Genomic DNA, 27729 nt, shown 5'->3' on the forward strand with positions numbered 1-27729 from the left:
CCAGGGGCCCAGGGCAGGGGTGGGAGGCGGGGGGAGGGGGAGTGGCGATATGGTGGAGCCTTTCACTTCTCCCCTCCCCTCTCTGCAGCCTGGAGGTGGGGCCCTCTCAAGCACGGCCATCTGGTATGGGGGAACCCCCGAGGCCCACCTTCTACCACCCAGGGGTGCACGGCCGGAGCCTGGTACGCAGCCTTGGGGAGGGGCGCGCTGTGGAGAGCCCCCCCACCTCCCCGGCCGCGGCGCAAACTTGCCCCGGCTTTCACCCCTCAAACTCACCCGCCACCTTAACCTTACCCCTCCCCGCACCCCGCGTCCCGGCCGGCGAGAGGAAACTAAGGAGGGCAGGGGTACTCCAAGAAGCCGGAGGCCGGGCGCTGGGCGCGCCCCTGGCTGCTCCCCAGGGAGGTGGCGGGCCCGCGCCGCGCCCCCCGCGCCCCCGACCAGTGCGATCCTGCGCCCGAGGGCGGGGCGGGGCTGCTGTCAGCTCCGCCCCCCGGGGGCCGGGCGGGGGGAGGTGTGCGCGCGGCGGCGGCGGCTGCGGCCCGGAGCCCGGCCGCGGCGGAGCGGGAATCCCCGCGCACTGCCCGGCCCGGGCCATGACCCCCGCTGCTCTCTGTTGCAGGCTCGTCGCCGCGGCCCCTCGAGCCAGGCCGCCGCCTCCACCAGCTCCCGGGCGGGCCCCGCAGTGAGCCTATCAGGAAGCGGTGAGTGCCCCGCGCCGCGCGCCCGGGTGCCTGGCAGGACGTTGCCCACCCCACCCCTTCTAGAAGACGGTGCTCTTGCTGAGAGCCGCAGACCCGCGGAGCAGCGTCCACGCCCCGCCAGCTCCCGCGGCGGGAGGGGCGCCCCGGGGAGCGGTGCGGGACCCTCGCGGGTTCGGGCGTCCCCTCAACTTTTGCAGACTTTTCTGCGGAGACGCGGATTTGGGGAAACTTAGGCCCTCTGTGGCCGGGTTACAACTTACACTGGGCGGGGGGGGGGGGGTGGTCCCCGCGCGTGGAACGCTCTGGCCCCCTACTCTCCACCTGCGCCCCGCGCTGTCACGAGTTCCTGGGGAATGGACTAGACCGCCATTCCTGAAAGCTGGAAAGCAGCCCGGCCTGGGGGTGGGGGCAGGAGGCCTCAAGAGGAACCATTTCCCCTCTATCGAGTATTTCATAATGTATTATTTATGCACCGCCTCACTTAGGGGCCCCCTTCGCTCCCAGGGCATCAAAGCGGGTTTGCAACCGCAAAGGGCGACCAGTGTGAACGCGCTCGCGACTTCTCTCAGCCGGCTGAGCTCAGCGGAACCGGGGATAGGCACTCATGGCAAAGTGGGACCCGCCGCCCCACAGGGCCAGGCTGGTGGGCAGGGTCAGGGCCGTGGGGACTTCTCTCAGAGTGCCCCCAGGCTGTTAGGCCGCGACGGAATCAGAGAAGTCTGTACAGGCTGAGCCACCTCTGCCTCACTGAGAAACAGGGAGGAGGGGAGTGGAAGGCAGCCTGATGGAGGAACTTCTCTGATACAGCAGTCTTTGTGGAACAAACACCTCATCTTACAGATGAGGAAACTGAGGCTCAGAGAGGCACACCTGGATTGGCAGGCTATGGCCTTTCCTGCACAGCCCCCAAAGGTGCTTGCGGAGCCCACGTCCCAGGCTGGGCTAACTCCACAAAGCACTTCCTTACCTGTCCAGGCCACACCCACCTTGGGTTCTGGGTCCCCACCCTGGATGGGAGGGAGGCAGTGTATTTATGGAAACACTTAATCCCCCGGCCAGGCCCAAGGAGGCTGAAAGCTCCGCCAGTTTAATCTCCTCTCCCTGGAAGCCTCTCTCTTGCCAGTGGGGCGCTCTCAGTGGGCCCTGAGCCCAAGGTTTAGATCACCCCTGGAGACTTGAATGGGAACTTCCCCTCAGTGGACACGGAAAGACAGCGATACCTAACGTTTATTGCACTGAACGCTGGTGCCCATCACCTGTGTTTTCTGTTTTCCTTCTCTGACCATACATTGTTGTTATCCCCATTTTACAGATGAGGGCACAGAGACTTGTAAAGATACAGTGACTGATCCCAGGTCACAGGGCGGGTATGTGGCAAGGCCTGGCCTTGAACCTCTAGCCCTCATAGTGTAGGAGGTACACCAAGTACACACATCCTCCCATGAAAATACTGTTAAGATATACACACAAGAATAGGCACACATTGAAAGTGCACACTCAGATCAAGAAACAGAAATTCCCCCAGAATTCCCTCTTGCCCGTTGCAGCCACAGTCTCCCCTGGGAGCCAGGGGGTGGTGCTGGGTCTCCCACAGACAGTGCCACACTTTTTGTTTGGTGCAGAGAACAAGTTGTCTTTTCTCTTTGCGTTGCAAACCTGTCGTGGCAGGGTGGGGGAGTGGGGGGTTGGTTGGAGCTGGCAAGCCCTCACTGCTAAGGGCTGGTAGTTTGTGGCTCCTGACTTCAAGGGTGCTGTAAAAACAATGACATGTTTCCTAATTAACCCCATGATTAATTAACCATTAACCCAACTTCCAATAGAATACCCCTTTATTTTTAAATTAACATTTTTGGGGGAGGGAGGGTATAGCTCAGTGGTAAAGCACATACTTAGCATACATGAGGTCCTGGGTTCCATCCCCAGTACCACCATTAAAAAAACAGAACAAAACTCTGAAAAACGTTTTTATGGACCTATAATGTATGGAAAGTTGCACAAACCGTGAGTGTTGCACTGGATCTCACAGAGGCCCAGAGGGGCACTGGGCAAGTATTTAGCTCAGGCTTACATGGCTAATCAGTGGAAGCCCACAGCTAGACGCCAGGTGGCCCAAGACCCTGCCCAATGACAGCAAAGCAGGTGGGGATTTTGGTGGGCACCTTGCCCCACCCCACCCCCACCCTCTCTCTCTTCCTGTTGGGCCTCTGTGGGCCATTCAGTTGCGGGGCCTCCCCAAGCAGCCTCCTGCAGGTCTGTAGGCTAAAGCCAGGGAGACGCTGGGGTTTGCACTCTGTACCAGGATGGGAGGCGAGTTAACGCTTGTAGCATCTGTTCCCTGCACAGTCCCTTTGGCTGTTATTGTAGGGATTCTGATCCCGTGGCAAAAAGAAAGTGCCTTAAAAAAAAAAAAAGGGGAAATGGGGGAGGGTATAGCTCAAGTGGTAGAGTGCATGTTTACCATGCATGAGGTTCTGGGTTCAATCTTCAGTACCTCCTCTAAAAATGAGCAAATAAATCTATTTACCTCTCCCCTCTACAAAAAAAAAAAAAAAAAAAAAGAAGAAAGAAAAAAAAAAGAAAACCAAAACGTGCCATGTGCCTGCTGGGAGGCCCGACTGGCCATTCTGCCAGTACCACCTTCCTGGTGTTTGCTGTGAGGAAACAGGCACAGAGAGCTTGCCCAGAGTCCCCCAGCTGGGCGTGGGAGCTGATTCCATTTAGTCTGGTGGGTCCACCCACCCGGGCACACTGTCACACTCCTCAGCTGTGACTCTTCACCCCTGCCCTCTCCTTGGTCCTCAAGTGGGGTCTTTGGTAAGGATGTGAGGCTCCGTGCCCCGTGTTGAGCCATGACCTCCACGGGGCTATTCTGATTTCATCTGGGGGTTGATTCTGCAGAGACCAGGATCAGATCTCTCACCTGACCCTGCCTTTCCCTCGCTTTCCCTCCCTAGGCCTGCATGGTCTCATCTGGGAACCCCTCGTCTGGGTAGGGTCACCAGGGTTAGCAGAGCAAAATACAGGGTGCCCAGTTCAATTTGAAGTGCAGATCAGCGGTGGGTAATTTTTAGTGTATGTCCCATGCTGTAGGGGCATCCCGTGTTTTATATGGCAGCCACTTCCAGTTCCAGATCTGTGTGATTCATTCCGGGAAGGGTTCAATCCGTCCCCCAGAGCCCAACCTTCAGGAGCCCCAAAAAGAGAAACTGCAGGGAACTGGCCAGCGTTGGAGCCAGAATTCTAAAAGCAGTGTCCCTTCTGGCCCTGAGTGGTTCTTGTGTCTCCCACATGCAGGGCTCCATCTTAATTACTTTTTACTTTGTGCAGAGAGCACGTAAGTTGGCTGTTGTCTTCATGTGGCAGGCCTGCGGGGGGTGGGGGAGAGAGCTGGTAAGCACTCCCTGCCGCGGGCTGGGGGCTGGCGGCTCTTACCTTCAAGGCATCTATACAGGCTGTAACAGACAGCCTGGCCCTGTGGGTCCTTTCCCCTGGAGATGCTCGGGGCTGTAGAGAGGCTGTGTGGTGTGCAAGCAGCTCTCCATTTATTTCGCCGGCTTGGGGAGGGGCAGACCCCTGCAGGAGGAAGTACCGGTTTATCTCTGCCCAGGACTGAGAGGAGCCTGTCAAAGTGGCCATTTGGCGGTGGGGAGGGTTTTTTTTTTACCGGGTACAAGAAAGAACCTGTTCTCCTTCAAGCTGTTGTGCAAATAATTAACAATCTGATGTTTTGAAGGGGACGTAAACAGAGCCCGATTCAATAGGAAAGAGAAATTCTCACCCCCTGCAAATGTGTGAAAGAAAGAGAACATTTATACCTAATCGCACGGTTCTCTTGGGCCCCACTGCTTTCTCAGCATCTTGCCAAGCTAAGGGGGCCCTCTCATTAAGTTTTCTTTCCTCCCATTAAATCTTCATTTTCTAATTGTAAACATGTGTATCTTGGTAACAAATTCAGACAGTAGAGACCAGTGCATGTGGAATGCTGGCGCACTGAGCGGTGGAGGGGTCGGGGGCTCGGCCTCCCAGAGCTGCTGCTCTGAGCCCCATTCCCTCATCTGAGAGGCAGGGGTGACGATCATGGTATCTCGGAGGGTGGAGTTAGGGTTAGGGTTAAATTTCTGTGATGAACTCAGCCAGGACTCCACCTGTTGAAAGCATTCACTCGATATCTGTCAGCTGTCATGGTGGTGCCACTGAAGTTCATGGGGTAGTCACCTCCGTCCCCACAGTTAGGCGTCTGGCTTCCATTCGGACGGAGGGAGAATCACGCTTTCACACCTCCTTCCCAGACATCTCATCCCGTTTACAGGAGGGGGCTTCTCCTGTGAAAGCATCTGTCGTCTCTGCAGGGGGCTGGCCCTGCCCCAGTACCATCCTCTCGAAGCCCTGTTCATGGAGGGAGTGGAGTGGGCAGGGCTCTGTCCACAATCCTACATAAATTGCCCCTGGAAGCGCTTCCTCCTGATGCAAGAGGCCGCACCTCGGAATCAGGGACTACAGGACAGCACCGGCAGAGGAGCACTGGATCGTGACATTAGGATGCTGATAGTGAGGTGATGAGAGTGACGACTCTCCTAGGCCCTGTCCTGGAGGCTGGGTCAAGATGCCTGTTTTACAGGGTAGGACACGGAGCCTGGGGGCCAGAGCATCAGCATCTCAGACTCAGAGAGGGCAGTGACTCGCCTAAGGTCACACAGCTCCTACACACCCCCGGTTCCTCCCAGCCACTCCCACGCCCACCGCCTTCCTTCTGTGCTTGTGGGGAGTTACAGCAACAGGCACTGGGATAAGAAAAGTCAATTTGTGAAAGCTCCATTCAGGAAATTTAGAAACCTGAAATAGAAGCGCTCCACGTAGACGTGACCTCTAAATGCAGAGTCTGCCTGCCCCTGCCCCCCGGTGTCCCCTGATCCACACTGCGGCCACTCCCAGGTCCTCCTCCTTTATTGACTTCCTTCTTTCCCTGAGTGTTTTGAGATAGCTTTTTTTCTTAAGTCACTAGGCAGCTTTGGGGGCAAAACCTATGCATTTGGGACAATTTTCTGGGAGGTGCTGCTCCAGGCACAGTGTAACACAGAGCCTCCCCCGAGCCAGAGCCCTGTCCCGGCCGCCCCTCCAGCCCCGTGGGAGAGGTTGCAGGAGAGCAAGCCGCAGCCTGGGTGCCGCTGGGGGGCGGCGGTGCCGAGCAGAGGCAGAGGGACTCCACTTTTCTTTCCTCCGTTGAGTTCTTCTCTTGAAATAGTTTTGAGCTTGCAGGAAGGCTGCAGAACAGGAGATGCGACGAGCATCCTCCACCAGACATGAAGCTTTCCCCGCAGTTGTTTTCTTTGTCTGCCTGCTTGCGTGTTAATGATCCCTGGCTGAGCTCTTTGAGGGTTAAGTTGCAGAAATGATGGCCCTTGGCCACAAACACTTCAGTGTGTTTCCTAAGACTGAGGACCCTCTCTTACAAAAATCCAGCCCAATGATCAAAATTAGAAAACTCAACATTGGCCCCCTACTGTCACCTCCTAGACAGTTGTCTTTCTTTTGACCATTTTATTACTTTTCCAACTGACACAAAAGTATGTGATGAACTTCCATCTCCCAGCTGCAGCAGTGGACAGCACCCTGTGCCCTCCCCCTCACTGTTGTTGTTTTTCTGGAGTATTGTACAGCAGAGTCCTTCATCACGTCATCGTCAGTGAGGACTTTAGCATAAATCATTTTTACAAACTGTGGGGTGGGATGTCGTAAAATCTATTGGGTGGGCTGTGATCAACACTTACCCAGGACCAAGTGGAAGAGAGCAAACTGTAAACTCAGAGTGCGCTACACGCAGCGTCTGTATGGTTGTGATGTTAAGGGTGGCCATCGGGTCCTGGGTTTTATCTGTTGATGGTCCTGACCTCAGAGCTGTAGACCCCTTGGCAGGAGACCCAGGCTGGGTGGGGTCGGGTGGGGTCAGGGAGAGAGAGAGAGCTAAGCTGAGGTTGGAAATATGGGCTTCGAATCCTGACCTCGCCACCTGCTGCCCATAGGACCTTTTTGCAGGTTAACTGACTTCTTGGTGCCCGTTTTCCCATCAGCAAAGTGGGGATAGAATGGTCCAGTCTCAACGGGCTGTTGTAGGGATTAAGTGACCGTGAGTCTCTGTGAAGGAGCTCAGAAGGCTGCTGGGCACACGCGGATGCTCAGGAGAGGCGCCCATTACTCCCCCAGGCCTGGTCTGGGGCTCTCTTTCTGCAGCGCCAGCATCCCCCACCTTTCCCCTGAGGGAGGACACACTTTCCCTGGCATCTCATCGTGCACATTAGAACATTAGACTCCCCTCCCCAGGGGCTTTTGAAAATCCCAGTGCCAGGCCACACCCCAGGCCAGTTACCCGGAATCTCTAGGGGAGGGGCCCAGGCGTCAGTTTTTTTACTTCAGGTGCCCAGGCTCCTAGTTTCCGGCCCAGAGCAGAGCTGCTCCCACTTTGACCAGCACGTGGATCTCCAGGGGCTTTGTCAAATGTCTAGCCTGGCTCCGTGCAGCCAGGTGCGCCTGGGTGCTGCACTGTGGCTGCTGGTAGTGAGGGCCTGGGGAGCCCTGGCCCGCATGGGCCCCTGGAATAAAGACGCTCCTGTGTGCGCTCAGAGTAACTTCTCAACTACGGAACCAGGCTCTGTCCAGCTCAGTTCTGACCCTTCTGTGGCCTCTTGCTGCCTGGACTGCCCACACCCTGGTTCCTCCCATGGGCCACGCCCCTCTTGTGTACATTCTGTTCCTGAGACCTGGGAGGCTGTTTCCTACTTGGTCCACTCCTGCCTGTCTTCAGGGACATGGTCCCTAGGCCTCCCAGGCTGGGGCAGGAGCCCTCCTCTGTCCTCCTGACCTCAGTCGGCTCTCCCTGGGCTCACCACACCTCTGTCAGCTGCTCCACCCCTCCCCCAATCATCTGAACAGCCTGTATCAGGCACAGGGCCCCATTTGGCCCTATATCCACCTGTGTTGGGTCTTCTGGGACCAGATGCCAGGATGGGAGGTGTGCAAGAAGTGTATTAAGGGACGTAGGGATGGGGGCTGGGAGGTCTGTGCCCAAGGAATGGCAGAGGCAGAGAAGGCAGGAGCAGGGGGCATCCGAGGACCCTTGGCAAAACCAGAGTTGGCCATCGGGGCGCTTGTGTCTCCCAGTATTGACCTGCCTTAGATCCCAGCCTCCGTGCAGGATGAAAAAACTTGCAAGGGTGGGGCTCCCATTCCATCACACCCACATCAGAGGTCTGGGGGTGCTGCCTGTGGCCGTCCCCACCCCCTCACCCACCAGCCTGGCACACTGGTTCTCCCAGGAGTGAGGGGATCCCTGCCCGCAGCCTCTCAGAGACCCAAGGACCCTCCGAGGTGGAAATAAGGGCCTGCAGAGCCTCTGGGGTGGGCCGCAGCCAGGGGTCAGGGCAGTCCTGGGTTGGAATCCCAGCTCCACTCCTTGTAGTCAGCTGGGTGGCCTCAGGCAGCTGCCACCACCCTCTGAGCTTTGATTTCCTCCTCTGTGAAGTGGGGATGGTGATAGCACCTCCTAGCACTGTAACTGAGGCTGGAGAGTCAGGCGCGCCCTCAGGGGCCGCCTGTTTTATCAGTAACTCAGTGCGCAGGAGCCATCACGTTGCAGGAAGAGCATGGGAACGCTGCCTGGGAACACTTTAACACCCATGGGCCAGGGGCTGGGTTCCCTTCCTCTGTTAGATCTCCAAAGAGCCTGCATTTTGGAAGAGGGACAGCATTATAACAGAAGGTGTGCCCATCATAAGGGCTCAGGGCCCCTCCACAGCTCGCCCAAAGGTCCTCTTTTCCCTGAAAGAAAGGCAGGTGGTCCTGGTTCTGCCTCATCGGCCCCGGCCAAGCCGTCACCTGCAACTTCACTGGCTTGGCCGCCGCACTCGGCCTCCTCTGATATATTCAGCTTTGAGGAGGTGCCTGAAAGTTTTTTCTACCAGCACACACCCGTCTGTGAGCAAATTCAGCCCAGATGTAGTCAGTGGGCGCCATCAGGTCGCGGTTTCTCTCTGCCACTACTTCCTGTTGTGCACCCCTCAGTCCGGGGGTGGGGGCCTGGCCGTGTGCGGCCCGTACAAAACAAGCCTCTCCTGTCTCCCCAGGCTGCAGAGGCACCGACATGGGGCTTAAGCTGACCTGCCTGAAAGGTAAGCGCTGGCTCTTCCCCTCCAGCTCTTGTGGGGGGTAGGGCAGGGGCGTGGAGGTGAGGGAGGGAGGCAGGAGTCAGGGGAGACCCAGAGTCCCCAGTGTTGCTGCCTCAGGGTGGGGAGAGGGGACCACCACTGAAGGCAGCACCTGTATACAGTAGGCTGTGCGTAAGTGCGTGTTCTGACTGAGCATTCCTTCAGGGTTTCCCTTTCACTGGAGTCGGGTGATGGGGGAACGTCACCACGCCCCTCACACCTCGGTTCCCCCTGTGGAGGGATTGCTCCCAGGCTGTGCAGAGTAAGGGGGTGAAGGGCTGCGGAGGAAGGTTCCAGGCACACACCGAGGTGTTCGCTCTCCGCCCCGAGGGCCTGCTATCACCAAGGCAGGCAGTCCTGCCTGCCTGCCGGGTACTGGGGAAGGAGGACTGGGAGAAGGGAAGGCCACTGGGAGAGAGTTCCACAAGGACACAGAGTCACTGAGGGCACTGTAGGTGGTGGCCGAGGCAGCCCGGACCTCTGTCTTGTGCTCCGGACCTTTCTGTCCAGCATCTGAAAGACCTGGGGACATCCTAGACCAAGATGGCCCGCACAGACCCCTGGCCCTCCAAGCCCATCATTCAGTGACAAATGCTCCCACCCAGCGTCTCCCCAGCCTGGAATCTGGGAGTCGCCCTGTTAACCCTCGCCCACGTGCAGCGTGCCCCCCAGCCCTGACTCCCCACCTGCCTGTCTCAGGCCGGCCCCAACTCCATCCCTCTGCCACAGGCAGTCAGGAGGTACCTGGGATGAGGGACCAGCCTTCAGGTCCCCTTGCCAGGATGAGGGAACGCCAGGAGAGAGTCTGGTTGGCCCTCAGAGGGGGCGGGGCGTCTTGATGGACAGCTCCTCCAGGGTGGGAAGCAGTGGTTCCCCTGGAGGAGTGGGGGGAGGTGTTTGTTGAGCAGGTGGGCGTCCAGGAGGGTTAGGGGCCTGTGGTTGGGTCCAGAGCCCCAGCCCTTCCCTTAGCTCAAGGACCGACTTCCCTTAGACTTTGCTGTAGAATCTCCCTACAGAATAGGCATTCAGGACAAGCTTTTTTTTTTTTTTGGTTTTTAATTGTAATAAAGCAGACAATGTAAAATTTGTCATCTTGACCATTTTAAGTGTACAATCCAGTGGCATTAAGTACATTCACATTGTTGTGTAACTATCACCACCATCCATCTGCAAAACTTTTCCATCTTCTCTGACTGAAACTCTGTCCCCAGTAAACACTCACTCACCCTTCTCCTCCCCCAGTCCCGACACCCACCACCCACTTTCTGTCTCTGAATTTGCCTCCTCTGGGTGCCTCATATGAGTGGAATTATACGGCTTCTGTCCTTTTGTGTCTGTAATGTTCTCAAGGTTTGTCCATGTTGTAGCAGGTGTCAGAATAGTCTTCCTTCTTTTGTTTTCTTGAGGTATTTTATTGAAGTATAGTTGGTTTACTATGTTAATTTCTGGTGTACAGCATCGTGATTCATTTATACATATATATATATATATTCTTTTTCAGATTCTTTTTTATTATAGGCTATTATGAGGCATTGAATATAGTTCCCTGTGCTCTACAGTAGGACCTTGCTGTTTATCTGTTAGACTGTCCTTCCTTTTCATGGCTGAATAGTATTCCACCATGCATGCAGACCACATTTGGTCTATCCATTTACCCCTCAGCCGACACTGGGCTGCTTCCACATTTGGCTGTTGTGTCAGGACATCTTTAACAAACCAAGATCCTGGAGGGACCTGTGGGGCCACTTTCCTTCCCTTTCAAGACCGGGGGCTCGGCCAGGGGAGGAGACCCAGGAGCTGTAGGTGCTGAGAGTCCCTGGGAGACCTCCCTGCCCCACCCCCGCCCCCGCCCCCACCCCTGCAGGACTGATGCCCAGGCAGCAGGGAGCTTTTAGAACGACCACCTTCAGGCCCTGGAGGAGCTAAGTGCTGGGTTGGGTGCGGGGCCTGAGGCACCAAGCCAGGGAGCGCATGCATTTTTTATTGCTGGCTCTCTGGGGCCGGCCCACTGGCCTCTCCCACCCCCAGCCACCCCAGCCTTGGTCTCTGGAGGGGATGAAGTCAGCACAGGCTTGGGTGTGACTCAGGGCATGGGCGGGGGGCGGGGGCACAGAACCCCTCACCGCTCTCCCTGTGCTTAGCCGGGAGGACTCAGGCCCACCAGCCCAGGGGTCCTGCATCCTGCTCTGCTGAGCCTTGTTTTTTCGGGATTTGCCCCGGACGGGAAGTGGCGGAGGGCTGGACAGCTGTGCCCCGTGATGGTCACCCTGTCTATGTCCCGTCCCTTGCTGCCCGGTGCTTCCACCTGGCTGTCGGCGCTGGGTAGTGCAGTTCTGTGCGCTGCCTTGTGTTTTTTTGTATTTAACGTGTGGGTGCGAGCGCTGCACGTCTCCGGGCAGAAGCCCCTTCTTGGTTCTTTAAGGCCTCTATTCCGTTCCGCCAAGAGTCGGGCTTTGGACTGTTCACCACATGGAGCTTTTGTGGATAGTGCCATTTTGAACATCTTTGCTTTCTGATTTTTAAAAGTTATTTCTTTGGGATAAATTCCAGAAATCGGAATGACCTGGTCCAATAATAAGGACAGGCGGTGAATTCTTACTGGGGAGTTCACCTGGGCCAGGCCTGGTTTCGGGCATTCTGAGCTGGTCCACTCATCCGTCCCTTCTCCCGCCATGAAGTGGGTGCTTTGGGGGTTCCCGGTTTCCAGAGGAGGAGGCTGAGGCACAGAGAGGCAGTGCAGTTGCCTGGGGCCACACAGCTGGGACTCAGGATGGGTGTGAACCCAGGCAGGGCGGTCCCAGAGGCCTCGCTCCAGTCACTGCTGGTGTGGCCTCTTTAGAGGAAAACATTTTAATTCAACCTTTGAAGTAACCGCGGTAGCCAGGAGCTTGGTTTACGTCATCTCTTAAGTCTTCCCATTAACCTGTAAGATGGTGTTTTAGTTTCCTGGGGCCACTGTATCAAATGATCACAAACTAGGGGGCTTAAAACCACAGAAATCTATTTTCTCTCCATTCTAGAGGCCGGAAGTCTGGAATCAGAGTGTCAGCAGGGCCAGGCTCCCTCTGGGAGCTCTCGGGGAAGGCCCCCCACCCCTCCTCTTCCAGCTCCTGTGGCTCCAGGCATCCTTGGCTTGTGGCCGCCTCCCTCCCACCTCTGCCTCCGTCCTCACATGGCCTCCTCCCCTGTGTTTCTCTGTGTCCTGTCTCTTAGGAAGACATCGCAGTCTCCTTTGTCTTCTGAAGATGCCAGTCTTTCGACTTAGAGCCCGTCTTAAATCCAGGGTGATCACATCCCAGGATCCTTAGCTCATTATATCTGCAAAGACCTTATTTCCAAATGAGGCCATATTTTGAAGTTCCGGGTGGATGTGGACTTGGGGGGCGCTTAACCCACCACAAGTTCCTTCACCTCGGAGCCTCCTGCGCGTGAGATGAGAAGGCTCCTCTCTGTCCTGTTGCCTGTCTGCCAGTGCAGTGTCAGCCCCAGGCGGGAAATCACGACAGTGTAACACTGGGGAGAGGACCACAGCTGTGCTGAAATCCTTTTGTTTCTGGTTCCAAAGGAGGGCGGGCACAGGGGTGCACTTTAAGTGGGGTCCTTGTGCTCACGGGCCTGGCAGTAGCAGCTGTGCCCTGTGGGACTGGTCCACTGTCCAGAGAGCGTCCCCTTATGCCTTCCCATGTAAAGGTGGGCGTGTGCTGGCGTCCCTGTGATCCAAGCCCTGCTCCCTAAGCCACATCCCCTGAGTCACTCATCTCATCCTCACTAAAGCTGGGCAGCGGAGGTAACTTCACAGGAGCGGAGACCAAGGCACAGGGAGCTCCCACTGGCTCCATGCCCCACTGCCGGTCAGGAAGGGCTTGGCTCGGTGGACGGCAGGGAGGGCGCATGGTCTCCCTGATTCGTGAGCACTTTCTGTCCCCGTCAGCAGTGGTGGCCCTGCCGAGGGAACAGCACGGTGGGGCTGTGTGGTTCTCAGTGGGCAGGGGTCCCCGGACCTGCAGCCTCCACGTTACCTGAGAACCAGACAGATACTGAGAATTCTCAGGACCCACCCAGACCTGCTGAGTCAGAAACTCTGGGGGTTTTTAAGAAATCCCCTTTGGGGGATTCTGGCGCTCAAGGTTGAGAACCACTAGTGAAGTAGCTCTGGAATTAGAGATCCAGGTTCAAATCCCAGTTCAGTCCCTAACCAACTACAACCTTGTGCAGGATCACTTCCCTGCCCTGCCCAAACCCGTCTGTGAAATGGAGTGATGAGTGGCACCATCTCCTGGGCCAAGTTTCAAGAATGATGAGCACTAGAGACGGTGCCCTGGGTTTCCTGGCCCTTGGCGCCTTGCCAATCCAGAGGCAGCCCCAGCTGTGTGGGGACCCTAGCAGGGGAAAGTTCAGCTGGAGGTGTGGGGTTTCCCGCTGCAGCCACCTCAGGGCACTGGTGTGGTCTCTGGGAGTCCCCAGAGGATGCTAGCTCCAGCTCCTGCCAATTCCAGCATCACCATGGAGACAGGATCCTGCAGATGGGTCCAGGTGAGAACTGCAGGGGCCAGATGCGGGACAGGGAACTGGGGTTTACATCAGCGCGACGGGAGGCCCCCACAGAAGGGAGGCACAAAGGTGTTCATTTGGCTAATACATTTTGAGCATACCTTAGGGGTTTCATGCATTTGAAGGGAAGGTCCCATGGTGGGACCAAAGACAAATCTCTTAATTTACTGAGCCTTAGTGTGCCCATCTGTGAAATGGGCAGGGGCTTCCTGCCCATGGAGATCCTGGGGAGGGGAGGGCCCTAACCTCACTGCCAGCTTGGGACCAGCAGGGCAGCATGATTCCTGACCCCGCGGAGCCTGAGAGTGAGAGGAAAGGGAGGTTAATCCTGTGTGTGCCGTGGTTAGGGACCACGACTCCTCTCCCACCTGCTGGGAGACTTGAGGCCCTCCCTCCCTCCTTCGGGAGGACAGCAGGTGCTGGGTTTAGCTTAAGCCTGACAAGGGGCTAAATCCCTGCAGAGAGCCAGGAGGGCTGCAAGCTCTCCCGGGTGGCAGGGGGAGGTGGGGGCAGGGGCGGGGTCAAACTAAGCCCCATCTGCTTCAGCGAGCCCCTGTCTCCTGGGCCAAGATCTGTTCAGAAGTTTCTAGAAAGAGACCTGTATTGGAGCCTACACCTCCCTGAATCGGTGCTTTTTGTTTTTAACTGTGGAATGGGCTCAGTTAGCGCTGCTGGGCCAAGGCTGTTGTTGGGATGGGAGGGCGCGCGTCGGGAGCTGGGTACAGGGCCTGGGGCGTGGTGTGTGTGCAGAAGTGGCCACTGGGGGCCGTGGTTATTGCTAAGATGTGCCCACCCACTCTCCTCACTTTTGAAACATCTTTGAAGCTGCATTTATGCCCGTGAGCCAGGCCCTCCATGGCTGAAGCGATAGTCCTGGCGCCCACCCCGTGGTCACTGACTCAGCCAAGAGTCCCGCACACAAACAGGTAGCTGTCCTCAGTCTGTCCCAGGTGGCAGGGCAGACCGTGGCCTGGGGAGTGCTCGTGGCATCATGCCCACGTGGGCGGTGGGCAGCCGGGCTCCCACGGGTGGGGTTGGGCTTCCGTGTGGTTGTGGCAGGACCTCCACCAGTCCCAGGAGCTCAGGAGCTGAGATGACCCTGCAGAGCTGTCCTGGTCCAGGGGGCAGGGCTCTTTCCTGGCATCTCCCGGACATGGGGAGAGCTGTCCCTGGAAGGGTAGGGCTGAGACCAGGGCAAGGAGAGTGAGGCACGGATCTGGCCTTGCGAGCAGGTGCCTCGGGAAGTAGTGCCCCCTAAGCTTCTTGCTTGTCCCGCTGCAGGCCCACCCAGCTTGATGAACAGCTTTCTTGGGCGGAGGGTAGGTCCTGGGAGGGGCTTAGCCGTGAGCCATCAGCGGGCAGCGCTCTGGGCCGCTGGAGACTATCCTGGGCCAGGAGGGTGGGTCTGGGCTGCACAGCCCAGCATGTACTCAGGCCGAAGACGCAGAGCAGGCCTGGCCCTGCGGACCCCTGACCTTTAAGCCAGAGACCCCAGTCACAGCCACCCACCACAGCCAGCCTTAGCTCCAGGTCACACGCTCTGATAGCCCAGCCATGGGCTTCCCACTTGAGGGTCAGAAGGGTGAGTGGTGCAAGGCAATAGTCTACAGCTGTGAAAAAGGACCAGCAGCTCCACTGAACGCGTAGGAAGCCATTTCCAACACGGGCAGGGAAGGGAAGAGAGCAAGGTGCAGAACGGGGCCTGATGCCGCCGCTGGTGTTGGAAAGAGAACAGGAATATTCCTATGATCGTATGTACACATATATACACAGAATATTCCAGAAGGAAATACAAGAACATGGTAATCATGGCTGTCTCCAAGTGAAGAGGAGCTGGGTGGCTGGGGAGTGAGGTGAGAGCAGGACTCAGGTGGACTTGGGTCTCTCCCAGCTGCCTGTGTCTCTGGCCTGGGGAGGCTGGCTTGATCCCGTTCCTCGGGACTCTGTGGGCTGGACTCCCGGCTTCCCTGGGCTCCCGCGACCACACCCTGGGTGGCGGTCCTGAGTGGTTCAGGGAGAAGGAGTGTTCCTGGTGGTGTTCCCATCCCTTTCCTGTCTCTCCAGGCCTATGCTCTGAATTCTCCCGCAGCCCTCTCACTGCTTGTTACCGTCTCACCTCCTCACCTTGATCAAACCTATCCTGCAGTAGGAGTGCCCTACCTTCCACTTTTCCCCATTCCACCTACTAAATCCGTCTGTGTCAACATCTCCTCAGAAAATGTTTTATTTCTCTTTTTAATTATTTTTTTGACTGTGTAAACCACCTTCAGGGTACAGAACGTAAAATGTGCAGAAGGATCTGTAGTAAAAGGTCAGCCTGCACTCTCCTCTCTCCCAGCCACCTGCTTGGAAGCAGTCGTTGTTACCTCCCAGTCTTTGGTCCGCTCTGCTGTCTGGCTGCACCGCTCTCAGGCCTCTGCCACCCACAGCTGGGTGGACACGTCCCTGTCCCCGGGATCCAGGCACCCCCAGGATAGCACCACTCACCTCCTTCCTCTGGGACTAACTGGAATCTACTTGCTTAATTGCACAGTAATAACAGTAATGTTCTATTCATAGCAGTAATAACTGTTAATAGTAGCAATAACGATATGGCCCCACTAAACACCTGCTACTGGCCATGCTGCCCCAGACCCCTGCCGCCTGATGTCCCATGTCCTTACACATCTTTCTTCTGGCAGGGGGCCAACCACATGTAGCTCCTTTGCAGCCAAGGAAACAAAGGCTCAGAGAGGGTCAGCAGCTTGCTTAGCTCACACAGCTGGCAAAGGGCAGACTGGGGAGGCCAGCCCCTCTGGCCCAGGCCATCCCAAAGCCCCTTCCCGTGGCTCCAGCCATGTAGGTGTGCAGGGGGGGCCACTCGGGACAGAGGAAACCAGCAGCTCCCAGGCACCTGCTCTGAATGCCCAGATATGGTCTCAGTCACTAATGGCTCTGTCCATGGTTCTCAGCTCTGCGGGGATCTTGCCCCCCACTGGATAGAGTTGCCAGATTTCGGAGGAAAAAATACTGTAAAACAGGCTGCCCAGTTACATTTGAATTTCAGATAAACATGAACTCATTGTCAAGGATAAGTATGTTCCCCATATTGCCTGGGATATACTTATACTAAAAAAGTGTCTTGCATCTTACCTGGCAACCCTGCCCCCAGGGGACCCTTGCCAACGTCTGGAGACATTTTTTTGTCACAAATGACAGGAACTGCAGCATCTTGAGGCCGGGCATGCCGCTCAGCGCCCTCCAGTGCCTGGGACGGCCCCGCCACCAGGAATAACCTAGCCCCAAACGCCAGCGGCACGAAGGCCTAGGACCCTGAGCTGCGCACATCGCGCTTTTCCCACCGGCCAGGCAGGTGCCAAGTGCTTTGCGGATTTTCTTTGACTTCAGGTCTCACCGTCATCCTCTGAGGGCAGGTCTATCCCCGAGTCCATTTTAGAGACAGGTAGACTGAGGGCCAGGAGGAGGCCCGCTTGGCCCAGCACACAGTGGAGAGGTGATGGAGCCGGATCTGGCTCATCTGAGCCCTCACCCTGTGTGGCCGAGACCCCGAGTAGCCTTCCAGAGGGGCTGGTGCTGGGAGGAGTGAGGACCATCTGCCGGAGCCAAAAAGGGCTGGCGGGGAGGGAGGGACTGCCCGAGTCCAGGCGGAGGCAGGAAAGCAATTGCAGCCCAGGGAGGCGAACGCTTTCCCCACCTTGTTGGGCCGGAAGCGTCTCTCTATCTCTGGCTCCTCCTCCCAGGTTCTCTCCAGCAGCTCATCCCTGACGCAAGCTGGGGCTTTTTCCTTAATTAAAAAGAGATTTAAAACATCCACTGCCATCTCCATGAGGCCCTGGCTGCTTGGAAAAGGTAAAACCCCCTCCCACCCTGGCTTCATTTGTAATAATGCAAAGCTTTTCCCTTAATTGGAATTAAAAAAAAAAAAAGATTATGTGCATCTGGAACCCTCAGAGGCATTTGTCAGTTTGTTGTTTTGAAAGACCTGCACCCAATCCAGATACTCCATCATCTCTGAGGAATTAGTGCCAGCCCCAGCCTCCGCCCAGCCCCAGGGCCTTTGTGCATGCTGCCACTGACCTGAGTGCCCTCTCCACGTCTCTCCCGCCGCTCCTGCCACTCCCATCTCTTCCCTTGGGGAAGCCTTTGCTGACTCCCCAGGTCTTGCTCCTTCTTCCTCCTATCACTGGCCCAGGCTCTGGAAAGTATTTTTTGCTTCCTGGCCCCCAGGAGGGCAGGCTTTGCATCACATCCCCTGCGATTTCTTTGTGCCTCAGTGTGTCCATCTGAAAGATGGGCTTCTCACATTGCCAGCCTCACTGGGAGGACCAAATGATGAATCCCTGCGAAGTGCTCACGCAGCCCCCAGGCTCCCGTGAGCACTGTCCTCCCAGCTCAGCAGCAGGGGCCCCTCCCAACAATGGCTTGGATAATAGGAGACCCTCCCTATTAATTTTTCTGGCCTCCTCTGAGATCGGGGTCCCAGTTTGCTGCTGGGGCCTGAAGCAAAAGGTGGAGGAAGGCAGTGGGGGTGGGAGCAGAGAAACATCTGCTGAGACTGTGTTGTGCTCTGCTGTGTCCCCAGCACCTGGAACAATGCCCAGCGCACAGTAGGTGCACAACAGATGCCTGTTGACTGAGCACCTCCCCTGGGCCCAGCTCTGTGCTGGGGGCTTATCCCCACGCAGCAAGGGAAGGGGGCATCCCTCAGTGTGCAGGTGAGCAAGCCAGCGGAGCGAAGTCAGCAGGGCAGCAGGACGATGGGGAGTTGACTCAGTTTTTCTTCCTTCCCGAGCCCGTGGCCATGCCAACTCAGTGAGGAAAAGGATCTCCGAGTGTTAAGTTAGACCCAGGAATATCTTGTCAGAGTCACCCCACAAACAGCATTGAGCCTGATGCCAGCTGTGTGACTGCAGGGGTGAGACGAGATCCCTGACCTGCACTGGGGTGGGGGGGCAACACCCAGTAGGTGCTCAGTATTGGCTGAGTCAGTGACTAAGTGCTAAGGTTGGGCTCTCATGCTATTAATAACGGCTCACGTGGATCGTGCACGGCAAGGCTGGCTCTGTGGTTTCCTCACCGGCTAAATGGAAATAGCAGTCAGACCCCTTGGCTCTTCTTAATGCTCTCAGAGCCCCCTGGAGGTGGGGACTATTAAGTACCCCACTTTGCAGGTGAGGAAAGAAGGCCCTGGCTGCATTGAAGCCCAGGAGTACATTCTGGCCTCCTGCTGCACTGTGGGCTCAGCAGGACCACTGTGTGTGATGATGCTGTGGGGGAGAGTGGATGTGGTCCCCAGGACGTGGTCTCTGAGCTGGCACCAGGGTGCTGATCGAGCGCCATTTTGGAAAGAACCAGCAGAGGGCGCCCTTAAGCCACGCTGCCTGTAGAGGGGCTGCACCTGCTCTTGGCTCCAGCCCTGCAAGGCTGTGGCCTCTGGGTGGCCTAGGGGCCAGGAATGGTGCCTTGTCCTCCGAGCCTAGGGTGTCCTGAACAGAGAGCTTCTGAAAGATGAGAAGTGGTGTGGCTGATCCCAGAAGAGGTGATGTGGGTGCTCAGGCCCTGAACCATCTGGCCTCTGCATGTCCTCAGACACGTCACCTCCCTTCTCTGAGCTTCAGTTTTCTCACTGGAGAGTGGCCATGGCCCCAGCATCTGCCCTGAGGGATGGAGTGAGGATTAATGCTATAGGGGGAATGGCGTACTCAGCCCAAAGCCCAGCATGGGGGATGCTTCAGAAGGGGCGGCTGGTCTCTGGGAGGTGGCAGCAACCTTCACCTGTCCCGGTATTTACCCCCCAGAGCCCCAGCCAGCTGGCTCACCTTGGCCACTTCTCACACACTGGGCAGCCACGCGCCCCACGCCCAGTGTTGCATTCCTAGAAGGTTGGTGTCATAGTTCCACTTTCCCAGCCAGGGATGCCGCGGCTGGGAGAGGACGGCCTCGTGTTCCCAGGCACCCTCGCTCTGGGTTTCCAGCTCCGGTTGTTAGGCTCCCATCAGAGCCTGTTGAAGTCCTGGTGGCCCGTGTAGAGCGGTGAAATCAGGCCCCCTGGGAGCAGGGTCCCCCCAACTTGGTATATTTTTTCAACTTCCTACATGGTTGTAGGAGGCAGCCACGGTGGAAAACCACTGCCCTGGAGCCGGGCAAGGGCAGAACCAGGTTTCAGAGGGATTCCGCCTGACCTTATGTCACAAAGCCTCTGTGTTCCAGTCACAGGAAGGCCAGCTCCAGGAGGCCAGGGCTGTCTGGCCCAGCCGGCTCCGTCTCCAGCATGGAGAACTGTGTGTGCCCCAGAGCAGGGGCCTGGTCAGGACTGGTGACAGCCACCAGCCCAGAAGCTTCCTGTGCAAGCTCCTCGTTGCATTGTCTTCAGTAGCTCTGAGGATCTGGGATTCACTGCCGGCCTCCTCCCTCCTCAGGGCCTGGCCCCCTGGAATCCCAGCCAAGCCCTTCCCCTTAGGAAATGGGTTCTTAATGGCCCAAGACCAGCACATAATTAACAAATAACAATTCCGGCTTTAGCACAAATGAACTTCTTGTCTGGGACAGGGTTGGCATTTGTTTTTAATCCCCAGAGTCGGCCTTATCTCCTGAGAGCTGTTTCCTCCTGCTCAGCCACCTCTGCTCTGAGGCTGGGCCGCCCAGGAGGACTGAGAGGGGCTGGGGTCCCGGCATCCTTCTTTCCCACCTCTCCTCCCTTCTCTTCCCCATCCTCCCCATCTTCCTTCCCTGTCCTCCTCCTCCCCTCCCTCCCCCACCTCCTTCCTCCCCCCTCTCCCCCTCCCCTCCCCCTCTCCCCTCCCCTCCCCCTCTTCCCCTCTCCCCCTCCCCTCCCCCTCTTCCCCTCCCCCACCTCCCTCCTCCCCCCTCTTCCCCTCCCCTCCCTCTTCTCTACCTCCAATGTCTCTCCAGGGCCCACCAAGTGACCTGATGCTTCCCGATTAAGAATGTGGGCTTTGCCACAGAACTCCCAGAACAGGTTAAAATGCAGATGTGGGCCCTGGGAGGAGGGTGGCTTCTCTCTGTTAGCATTTATTTTAGGACTTGGGAATATTCAACAAGGAAGGGTCCTAGGAGACAGAGGGGGGAGGCTCCCTGTCACAGATATCAATAATCAGAGCTGGCTTTTGTGGCTGGTGCTCTGAGACGCGCCTTATGGATGATTCTAGAGGAAACTAGCAAGAACTGAACACCCTCTTGGCCCCCCTGGCTTGTTGGGCAGGTGCTTCCCAGGAATTCATTCATTCCATTCATTACATTCACTTGCTCAAGCCCACTGCCTGTCACCCCCCTGCAGCCGAGTTTGGGATGTGGGGTTTGCTTTTGGCATTAATGGGCCTCAGGCTTTCCAGGTTCCACTGTTACCTGTTAGAGCACCAGGCATATCCCTGATCCAAACTCTCCAACTCCTGGGTGTTATAGAGCAGGGACTGGCAGACCCTAGCCCATGGGCCAAGTCTAGCTGCCACTCCTGTTTTTTTGTAAATAAAGTTTTATTGGCACACAGCCCCACCTCATTTACATATTGTTTGTGGCTGCTTCTGCGCTCAAGGGCAAAGGTGAGAAGTCGCAGCAGAGACTGCACAGCCCCCAAAGTCAAACATATTTACTGTCCGGCCTTTGCAGAAAGGCTCCCGGCTCTGTTACAGGGTCGTGGTTGCAAGAAGCACCAGCTTTTGGTCAGACAGACTCAGGTTTGGGTTCAGATCCTGCATCCGCCACACACTAGCTGTTCAACTCTGTGCAAGTTCTTACCCTCTCTGGTCCCAGTTGCCACATCTGTGAGTTCGCACCTTACAGGGCAGCCGTGAAGACTGAAGGAGGAAGTGCTTTGGGGGCACCCCATGTCTAGCACGCGTCAGATGATCGTTAAATGCCGACTGTTACAGGGATAACACGATGGCTTCCTCCAAGTGGCTTCTTTTTATTTGCTTTACATTCCGGGTTTCTGTGTAAGATGGCAGGAAGAAATGGCTCTACTGCTTTAAAGAAGGTGTAAAAACCACTGCCTTCAATCAAGTTGGCAGCAGCCTTAGTGGGTTTTGAAGGATAAGTAGGAGCTCACCACCCTGACAAAGCTGGAAGGAGTGTTCCAGGCAGGAGGAGCAGCCCGTGCAAAGGCATGAGAGGGCTGGGGGGCCCAGGGCACTTGGATATCTGTGAGTAGTTTGGGGAGTGTGGGCAGGTGGCAGGGAATAAGGCTTCAGAATGAGTTTGGGCCAGATCGTGAAGGCTGAAAGCTGGGCTGAGGCTGACTAATTTATGATCAACAGTTCCAAAAGTGTATTTCATGACTCAGGGTTTTGTGAGCTGTTAACAGGTGTTCCTCCAAAAACGGACTTGAGGTTATTTAAGTTCAGGAAGCCTAGGGTTAAGCACAATTAAAGCAGCTTCCTTACTGCAGGACTTCTCAGAGCCTTTAATTCTCGAACATGCATGAGGATCTCCAAGAGAAGAATACAGTAGGTGGGATTCAGCCAATAGTCAAATATATGGGGTTCCCAAACTCATTTGATCATGGAATCCCCTTCCTGAGGGAGCCTGAGGAGGCCAGTGTTCCAGGGAACACACTTTGGAAAATGCTGCTTGTAGCTAGCTGTCAGGAGCCAGTGAATGTTCTAAGCAGGTACAAGGTGTGATCACATTTGCAGCTTCTGGCTGTCATTTGGAGAGTGGGTGGATGAGGGATAAGCCAGGAGCAGAGGCTACCTGGAGGCCAGAGGAAAGAGGAAGGATGTCACAGATACCACAGTGGTGGGATCTGCCGGCTTGGTGGTTGATTAAGTTGGCTGGAGGGTGAGGAGGACAGGAAAGAATTGTGGCCGAGGCTGTGGTTTCTGGCAGATGGTGGTGGCACTGACACACGGGAAGAGTGGAAGAAGGGGTCCACGGAGGAGATGGTGCGAGTACTTTTATGTCAGCCGGAGATCAAAACTGGGCTCGGCCGGGTTATCTGCCCTGAGTTCATGGGAGACCATAGGACAGCGAATTCAGCATCTTGAAGCGGACAAATTCCTTGATAAGTACAGCTTAGCAAAACGGACACGAGTAGAAACAGAAAATCCCCATCTCTATTAAAGAAACCAAATTTGTAATCCAAAGTCTTTGCACAAAGAAAATTCCAGGCCCAGGCAGTTTCTCTGCCGAATTCAGCCCAACACTTAAGGACTAAGCAACACTGATCTCACACGGCCTCTCCCAGAAAATAAGTGGTGGGCGCCGGCTCCCCGCACGGCTCCGAGTCACCCGGGCCCATGTTCCGTTTCCGGCCCTGTTTCTTTCATCCACTCTGAGTCCTGTCTTGAGTTACCTACTGTGTGTCACACATGGAGGTGACGTGAGTGAACAAAGCAGAGGAAAGAGACTTAGGCGAGCTGGGGTGGATCACTTCGCCCTCCTGAGACTCGGTTTTCCACCCCTGCGAAGTGGGGACGTGGAACCTTCGGGTCCCACGTTGCTGGTGGCGGGAGGCGGCAGGTGGTGGGAGGGGGCAGGTGGTGGCGGGCAGTTCCCAGCGGCCACTGATGCTTGTCTCTGTCATGTGTGTACATGTGTGTCCCACGACCTGCCCTCTCAGGCTTAAAAATGTGTGTCAGCAGCAGCGGCAGCCACGACGAAGCCCCCGTCCTGAGCGACAAGCACCTGGATGTACCTAACATCATCATCACCCCGCCAACGCCCACGGGCATGATGCTGCCCAGGGACTCCCGGAGGGCAGGTGAGGACCTCTGGCGGCGGGGCGGGTCTGGGGGTCTGGCTGGGCACAGCTCACACGGGCCACATCTGGACTGCATGTCTGCCCCATCTCCAGTTTATTAAAAATTTATACTTGGATCTGCATATGCTTCACCCGTGGGCCTCGCTGTGGCACCAGCCTCAGCAAGACATGGCCTGTTAAGTAATTAGCCAGACAGCCCCCGCCGGCAGCCGGCCGAGTGATGGCTGGGGCTGGGTGGCCGCTGAGGTGACTGACGGGCGCCCCCCCACCCTGCAGCCAGGGGCCTGGGGCTCCATGTCACTGGCTGCAGTGGTTCAGCTGGACAAGACGGGCTTGGAAACTCACCCACGCCCCGCCTAGGGCTGGTCTCCGGGCCTGGCAGGTGCAGCTCGCTGCAGGGAGAAGAAAGGAGGTGGGATTGTTCCCAGGGAGTGGGTGAGAGGGGGAGGACCCCACTGGCCCCTCTGTGGACACCGGTGGAGCCGGGGCTTCAGGTTGCTTTTATTCATGAGCAGATTTACTGAGCGGGACCTGTGCTGTGTGCTGCGGCTGCTGGTGTTAGTAAGAACAGTAATCGTAATAGTAACAAGTAGTGATTATGGTAGCAGTAAGTGTATTTTTCTCTTGAGGCCTCGCAGTAACTGAGTTAGGTCCAGTTTTCATCCCGGTTTATAGATGGGTAAACTGAGGTTCAGGGAGGTTGAGACTCATTCACTGCACAGCTGGTAAGTTGAGATTCAGACCCAGGTGCTGTGATCTGGAACTTGTCCTCCAGACCCCAGGCTAGACGCCCTCTCAGTGTACCATTGTTCAGCCAACTGACCGTCATGGTGTGAGCCCAGCCTGGCCTGTGCAGGGGACACAGGCCAACAAGGCTGGCGTGGGGCTCGTGGGGGTCTGGTGGGGAACTCGGGTAGGCTTTTCCAGAAGTTCTCAGTTTGGATGCCCACCAGGGTGAGTGACCTGGAGGAAGCCATGGGCTCTGGGCCGGGCCCCCTGCAGGTTCTGGGGCTGGGCCATGTTCAGTAGTGACTGATTGCCGTGGGTCACATTCCTGTGTCACCTTTTCAAGTGCCAGGCACTGGGCTAAATGCTTTTCACAAGTCTTATTTAATTCTCATTCCAACCCTATGGGCTGTGAGGATCACCATTCTCTCTACTTTACAGATAGGGAAACAGGTCCAGAGAGGGGCAGAGACTCAGCCAAGGTCACACAGCAAGGTGGGAGAAGAGCTGGGCTCTTGTTTCAGTGTCTAATGAGAGAGCTCAGCACAGGCAGCAGAGGCCCAGGCTCTTGGCTCTGACACTAAGCTCCCTTTCCTTTCTGAGCCTCAGTGGCCTCATCTGTAAAATTGGATCATGACCACCTTCCCTGCACCAGGGCCGGAGTGAGTGCAGAGGGGGCTCATGGTTACTCTACACAGTCTGTGGGGTGAGAGCCTAGAGGCCCTTGGTGCCCACGGAGACTCCTAAACCCCTTTACGCGTAAGCGGTCCTGGAGTAGGTTGGTGCAGGGGGATCGGCCTCCTGTCCTGTCGGTGGCAGAGCTCAGGTCTGATGCTCTGCTCTTCCCCGTTTAGAAAGGGGTGCAGGAGAAAGGGCACAGGCCATAGAGTCGGGAGCCCTGACCTGGGACCCTGGCCCCGCCAGGCAGCAGCGCATGGCTGTGAGCAGAGGGCTTTGCCTCCCTGAGCTCAGCCCCCCCGTCGCACAGAGAGCGACAGCGCCCCAGAGAGGCCGTGAGGATGCGAGACAAGGAGGGCCTGGCTTCCCACCCAGCACGGTTCCTGTGTTGTTGGTCTTCTCACCAGAGATACTTAGGGGAGAAGCAAAGACCCCCAGACCTGGACGGTGCTTCCTTCCGGGCTGTGGGCTCCGAGTGATGATCAGATACCTGGGGGTCCCCCGACAGTGAGGGACTGGGGAGAGGCCTGCCCAGACCACCCTGCTGACCAGAAGCAGGTCTCCCCATCTCTGGGCCTCCACTTCCCATCTAGAATGGGAGGTGGATGTGTTGACCTCCTGTCCAGCCTGGGGCTTGATGGCATCTCCAGGATGGCACTCAGAAGAGGCTGAGCCAGGGTGGGACCCCGGGGGGGTGGGCAGCAATCCCAGAGACTTCAGCCAGAGATCTGGGGGGCTCGGCACTGGGTGTGGGCAGAGGATGGGAGGGACGTCCCGTGAGACCCAGTGTGGTTGGGGTCCCCTCTCAGAATCTGCCAACATCACTGCCCATATGTGGAAGGGCTCGAGGCCGTGCTATAAGGCAGGGAGCCCAGGGGCAGCGGCCCTGGAGCTCCCGGGAAGGGGGCCTGGATGTGGTGGGGGGTCCATCCAGATGTTGATTCTCCCTCTGCTCCTAGTGTGGCTGGATGAGACGGGGTCGTGCCCGGAGGATGGAGAGATAGACCCTGAGGCCTGAGGAGGAGGCGTGGGCTGGGGATTCATCCGCACCGGCCCCTGCTCTGGCTGCCCTTCACTCCACGCGCCCGGGAGCCTGGGACAGATGCGCTGAGCAGCCGGATGGGAGAACAGCGACTCTGGCACTTGACCAGAGAGGAGTGGCAAGACGCACGGGGAGTCAGCCCTGCCCGCTTCCAGAACAACGTTTCCCAGGCCCCACTAAGTGGGCCAGACTCTAACGCCTACACGTGCTTGCTGACCCCCGGGGTCACGGTGACGGCCATTAGGGTGCCAGGGAGAGGCGTTCTTCTGGACAAACACAGACGCCCAGTGCCCTGGGCCATGCAGATGGCTGCCCAGGAGGTCAGCACACACAAGAACTTACAAAGGACGGGTTCCATTTTTCACAAGTTGTCTTACAGACAGAGAAACAGTCCAAAAGTGATTTATAATTTCCTTTTTGCATTATTATAAATAAAGACCCTGTGCCACGAGCAGTGGACCCTGCTCCTTGGGGGGGCAGAGGAGGTGGCACACAGAGGAGGTAGGTTTCTGAGAATTGCTTGTCACGGAGGGGCTGGTCCATCTGGTGACGGGTCTTTGGATGGTCTTGGCGCCTCGATTTGCTGATGGCCCAGGAGGCCTGGGTGTGTGTGGCCAAGGGCACGGGCTCTGAAGTCACATGGACCTCGTTCGAGTTCCAGCCCCGCCATGCCTGCGCACAGCCGCAGCATCCTGGCGATGCCGCGTCTCTAGGATGGGAGGTGGTGGGGTTTTTATGAACTTGCTGGTGTCGCCCTCTCCTCATAGACTGCTCTGATCGTGCACATGTGTTTCTGTTTATTTTCCGCTGTTTCTCCTGGTCCTGGTTTGCCCACTCTCTCAGCATTCTTCCTGAAGCAGGCCTGGGCCGTGCCTTCGCAAGCAAGAAATGTATCTGGGAGGTGATCCTGGGGTACAGGGGGTTGGGATCGGGGCCCCAAGGCCCCTCTCAGGCCCAGTGATTCACCAGAGGGACTCACAGAACTCGTAGTTTATAGTGGAGTTTATGGTTTATGACAGTGAAAGGATGCAGACCGAGAGGTGACAGCAGGCATGAGTGTCAGCAAAGGCACGCAGGCAGCACACATGGGGGTCACCCCTCCGGGACGCGCACCGAGCTCATTTTCACCGGGGGTTGGCCACGGAGACGTGCGGTGGCTTCAGTCTCCAGCTTCCCCAGAGGTCAGGCTGATGCTGCGGGACCCAGGCCCACCACAGAGTACACTGTTCAGACTGTCCCATGTGGCTGAGGCCCCAGGCAAACAAAGACACTCCTGTCAGGCGGGATATTCCAAGGGCCGAGAGGTCGCCGCCCAGGAGCGGAGGGCAAAGACCAGAGCTCGGGGGACACAGGAAGGAGGGAGCGTGGGGCTCCCGTCCGTCCGTGCTCCCGCTGCCCGAGGGGAGGAAGGGGTCTGCGCACGTCACCTCCACTGATTGCTGGCCGAGGGCCGCCCCGGGACCCCCAGCACTTCCTGCCGGGCTGCCCGTGGACAGTGGGCTTGCGGAGGAGACACGGGCACACCCTGGCCCGCTGACACGGTCAGGGCCTGCTCCGTGGGTGCACAGCCTGCAGGTCCCAACAGAGCCCACATTCTGGAGGCCCCACGCTTGGTTTCCTGCTCCGCTGTTGCCGTCCTGAAATTCTCTTTTTGGTATGTACATACTTCTATTGAAGTACAGTCAGTGTGCTACGTGTCAGTTTCTGGCGTACAGCACAGCGCTTCAGTCATGTGTGACCACGCAGACACTCGTTTTCATGTTCTTTTCCACGTGGGCTACCGCGAGGTTCCCTTAGCTATACAGTGTGAACTTGTCGTTCACCTATTTCATGCGTAGTAGTCAGTATCTGCAAATCCCCAAATCCCAATTTATCCCTTCCCGTCCCCTTCCCACCCCCATAACCATAGTTTGTTTTCTATCTCTTTGAGTCTGTTTTTCGTTTTGTAAATAAGTTCGTCTGTCTCTTTTTTTTAGATTCCACATATAAGTGATATCATACGGTATTTTTCTTACTCTTTCTGGCTTACTTCACTTAGAATGATACTCTCCAGGTCCATCCATGTTACTGCAAATGGCATTATTTTTATTCTTTTTTTATGGCTGAGTAGTA

The 27729-nt window shown here is 56.8% G+C and overlaps 1 protein-coding gene across 2 annotated transcripts; it reads left to right on the forward strand.

Annotated features, from left to right (window-relative positions):
- Positions 1-513: 513 nt before the first annotated feature.
- Positions 514-26068, forward strand: C23H16orf74 (chromosome 23 C16orf74 homolog). 2 transcript variants are annotated; one of them, XM_031436610.2, is made up of 4 exons: positions 514-704; positions 8822-8866; positions 23031-23171; positions 25535-26068. In XM_031436610.2, the coding sequence occupies exons 2-4, from the start codon at positions 8839-8841 to the stop codon at positions 25591-25593; spliced, it is 228 nt and encodes a 75-aa protein (XP_031292470.1). In that variant the 5' UTR covers positions 514-704; positions 8822-8838; the 3' UTR covers positions 25594-26068. The 2 variants fall into 2 exon arrangements, with proteins under 2 accessions (XP_031292470.1, XP_031292471.1); XM_031436611.2 differs by lacking the exon at positions 8822-8866.
- Positions 26069-27729: the final 1661 nt, after the last annotated feature.

This window comes from Camelus dromedarius, chromosome 23 (genome assembly GCF_036321535.1).
Source record: "Camelus dromedarius isolate mCamDro1 chromosome 23, mCamDro1.pat, whole genome shotgun sequence".
Lineage (NCBI taxonomy): Eukaryota > Metazoa > Chordata > Mammalia > Artiodactyla > Camelidae > Camelus > Camelus dromedarius.

Excerpts from the sequence above, each read along its gene's own strand:
- C23H16orf74 (XM_031436610.2), top strand. The coding sequence starts at position 8,839 with ATGGGGCTTAAGCTGACCTGCCTGAAAG. Across the intron at positions 8,867-23,030 it reads TAAGCTGACCTGCCTGAAAG|GCTTAAAAATGTGTGTCAGC; the intron begins GTAAGCGCTGGC and ends CTGCCCTCTCAG. Across the intron at positions 23,172-25,534 it reads CAGGGACTCCCGGAGGGCAG|TGTGGCTGGATGAGACGGGG; the intron begins GTGAGGACCTCT and ends CTCTGCTCCTAG.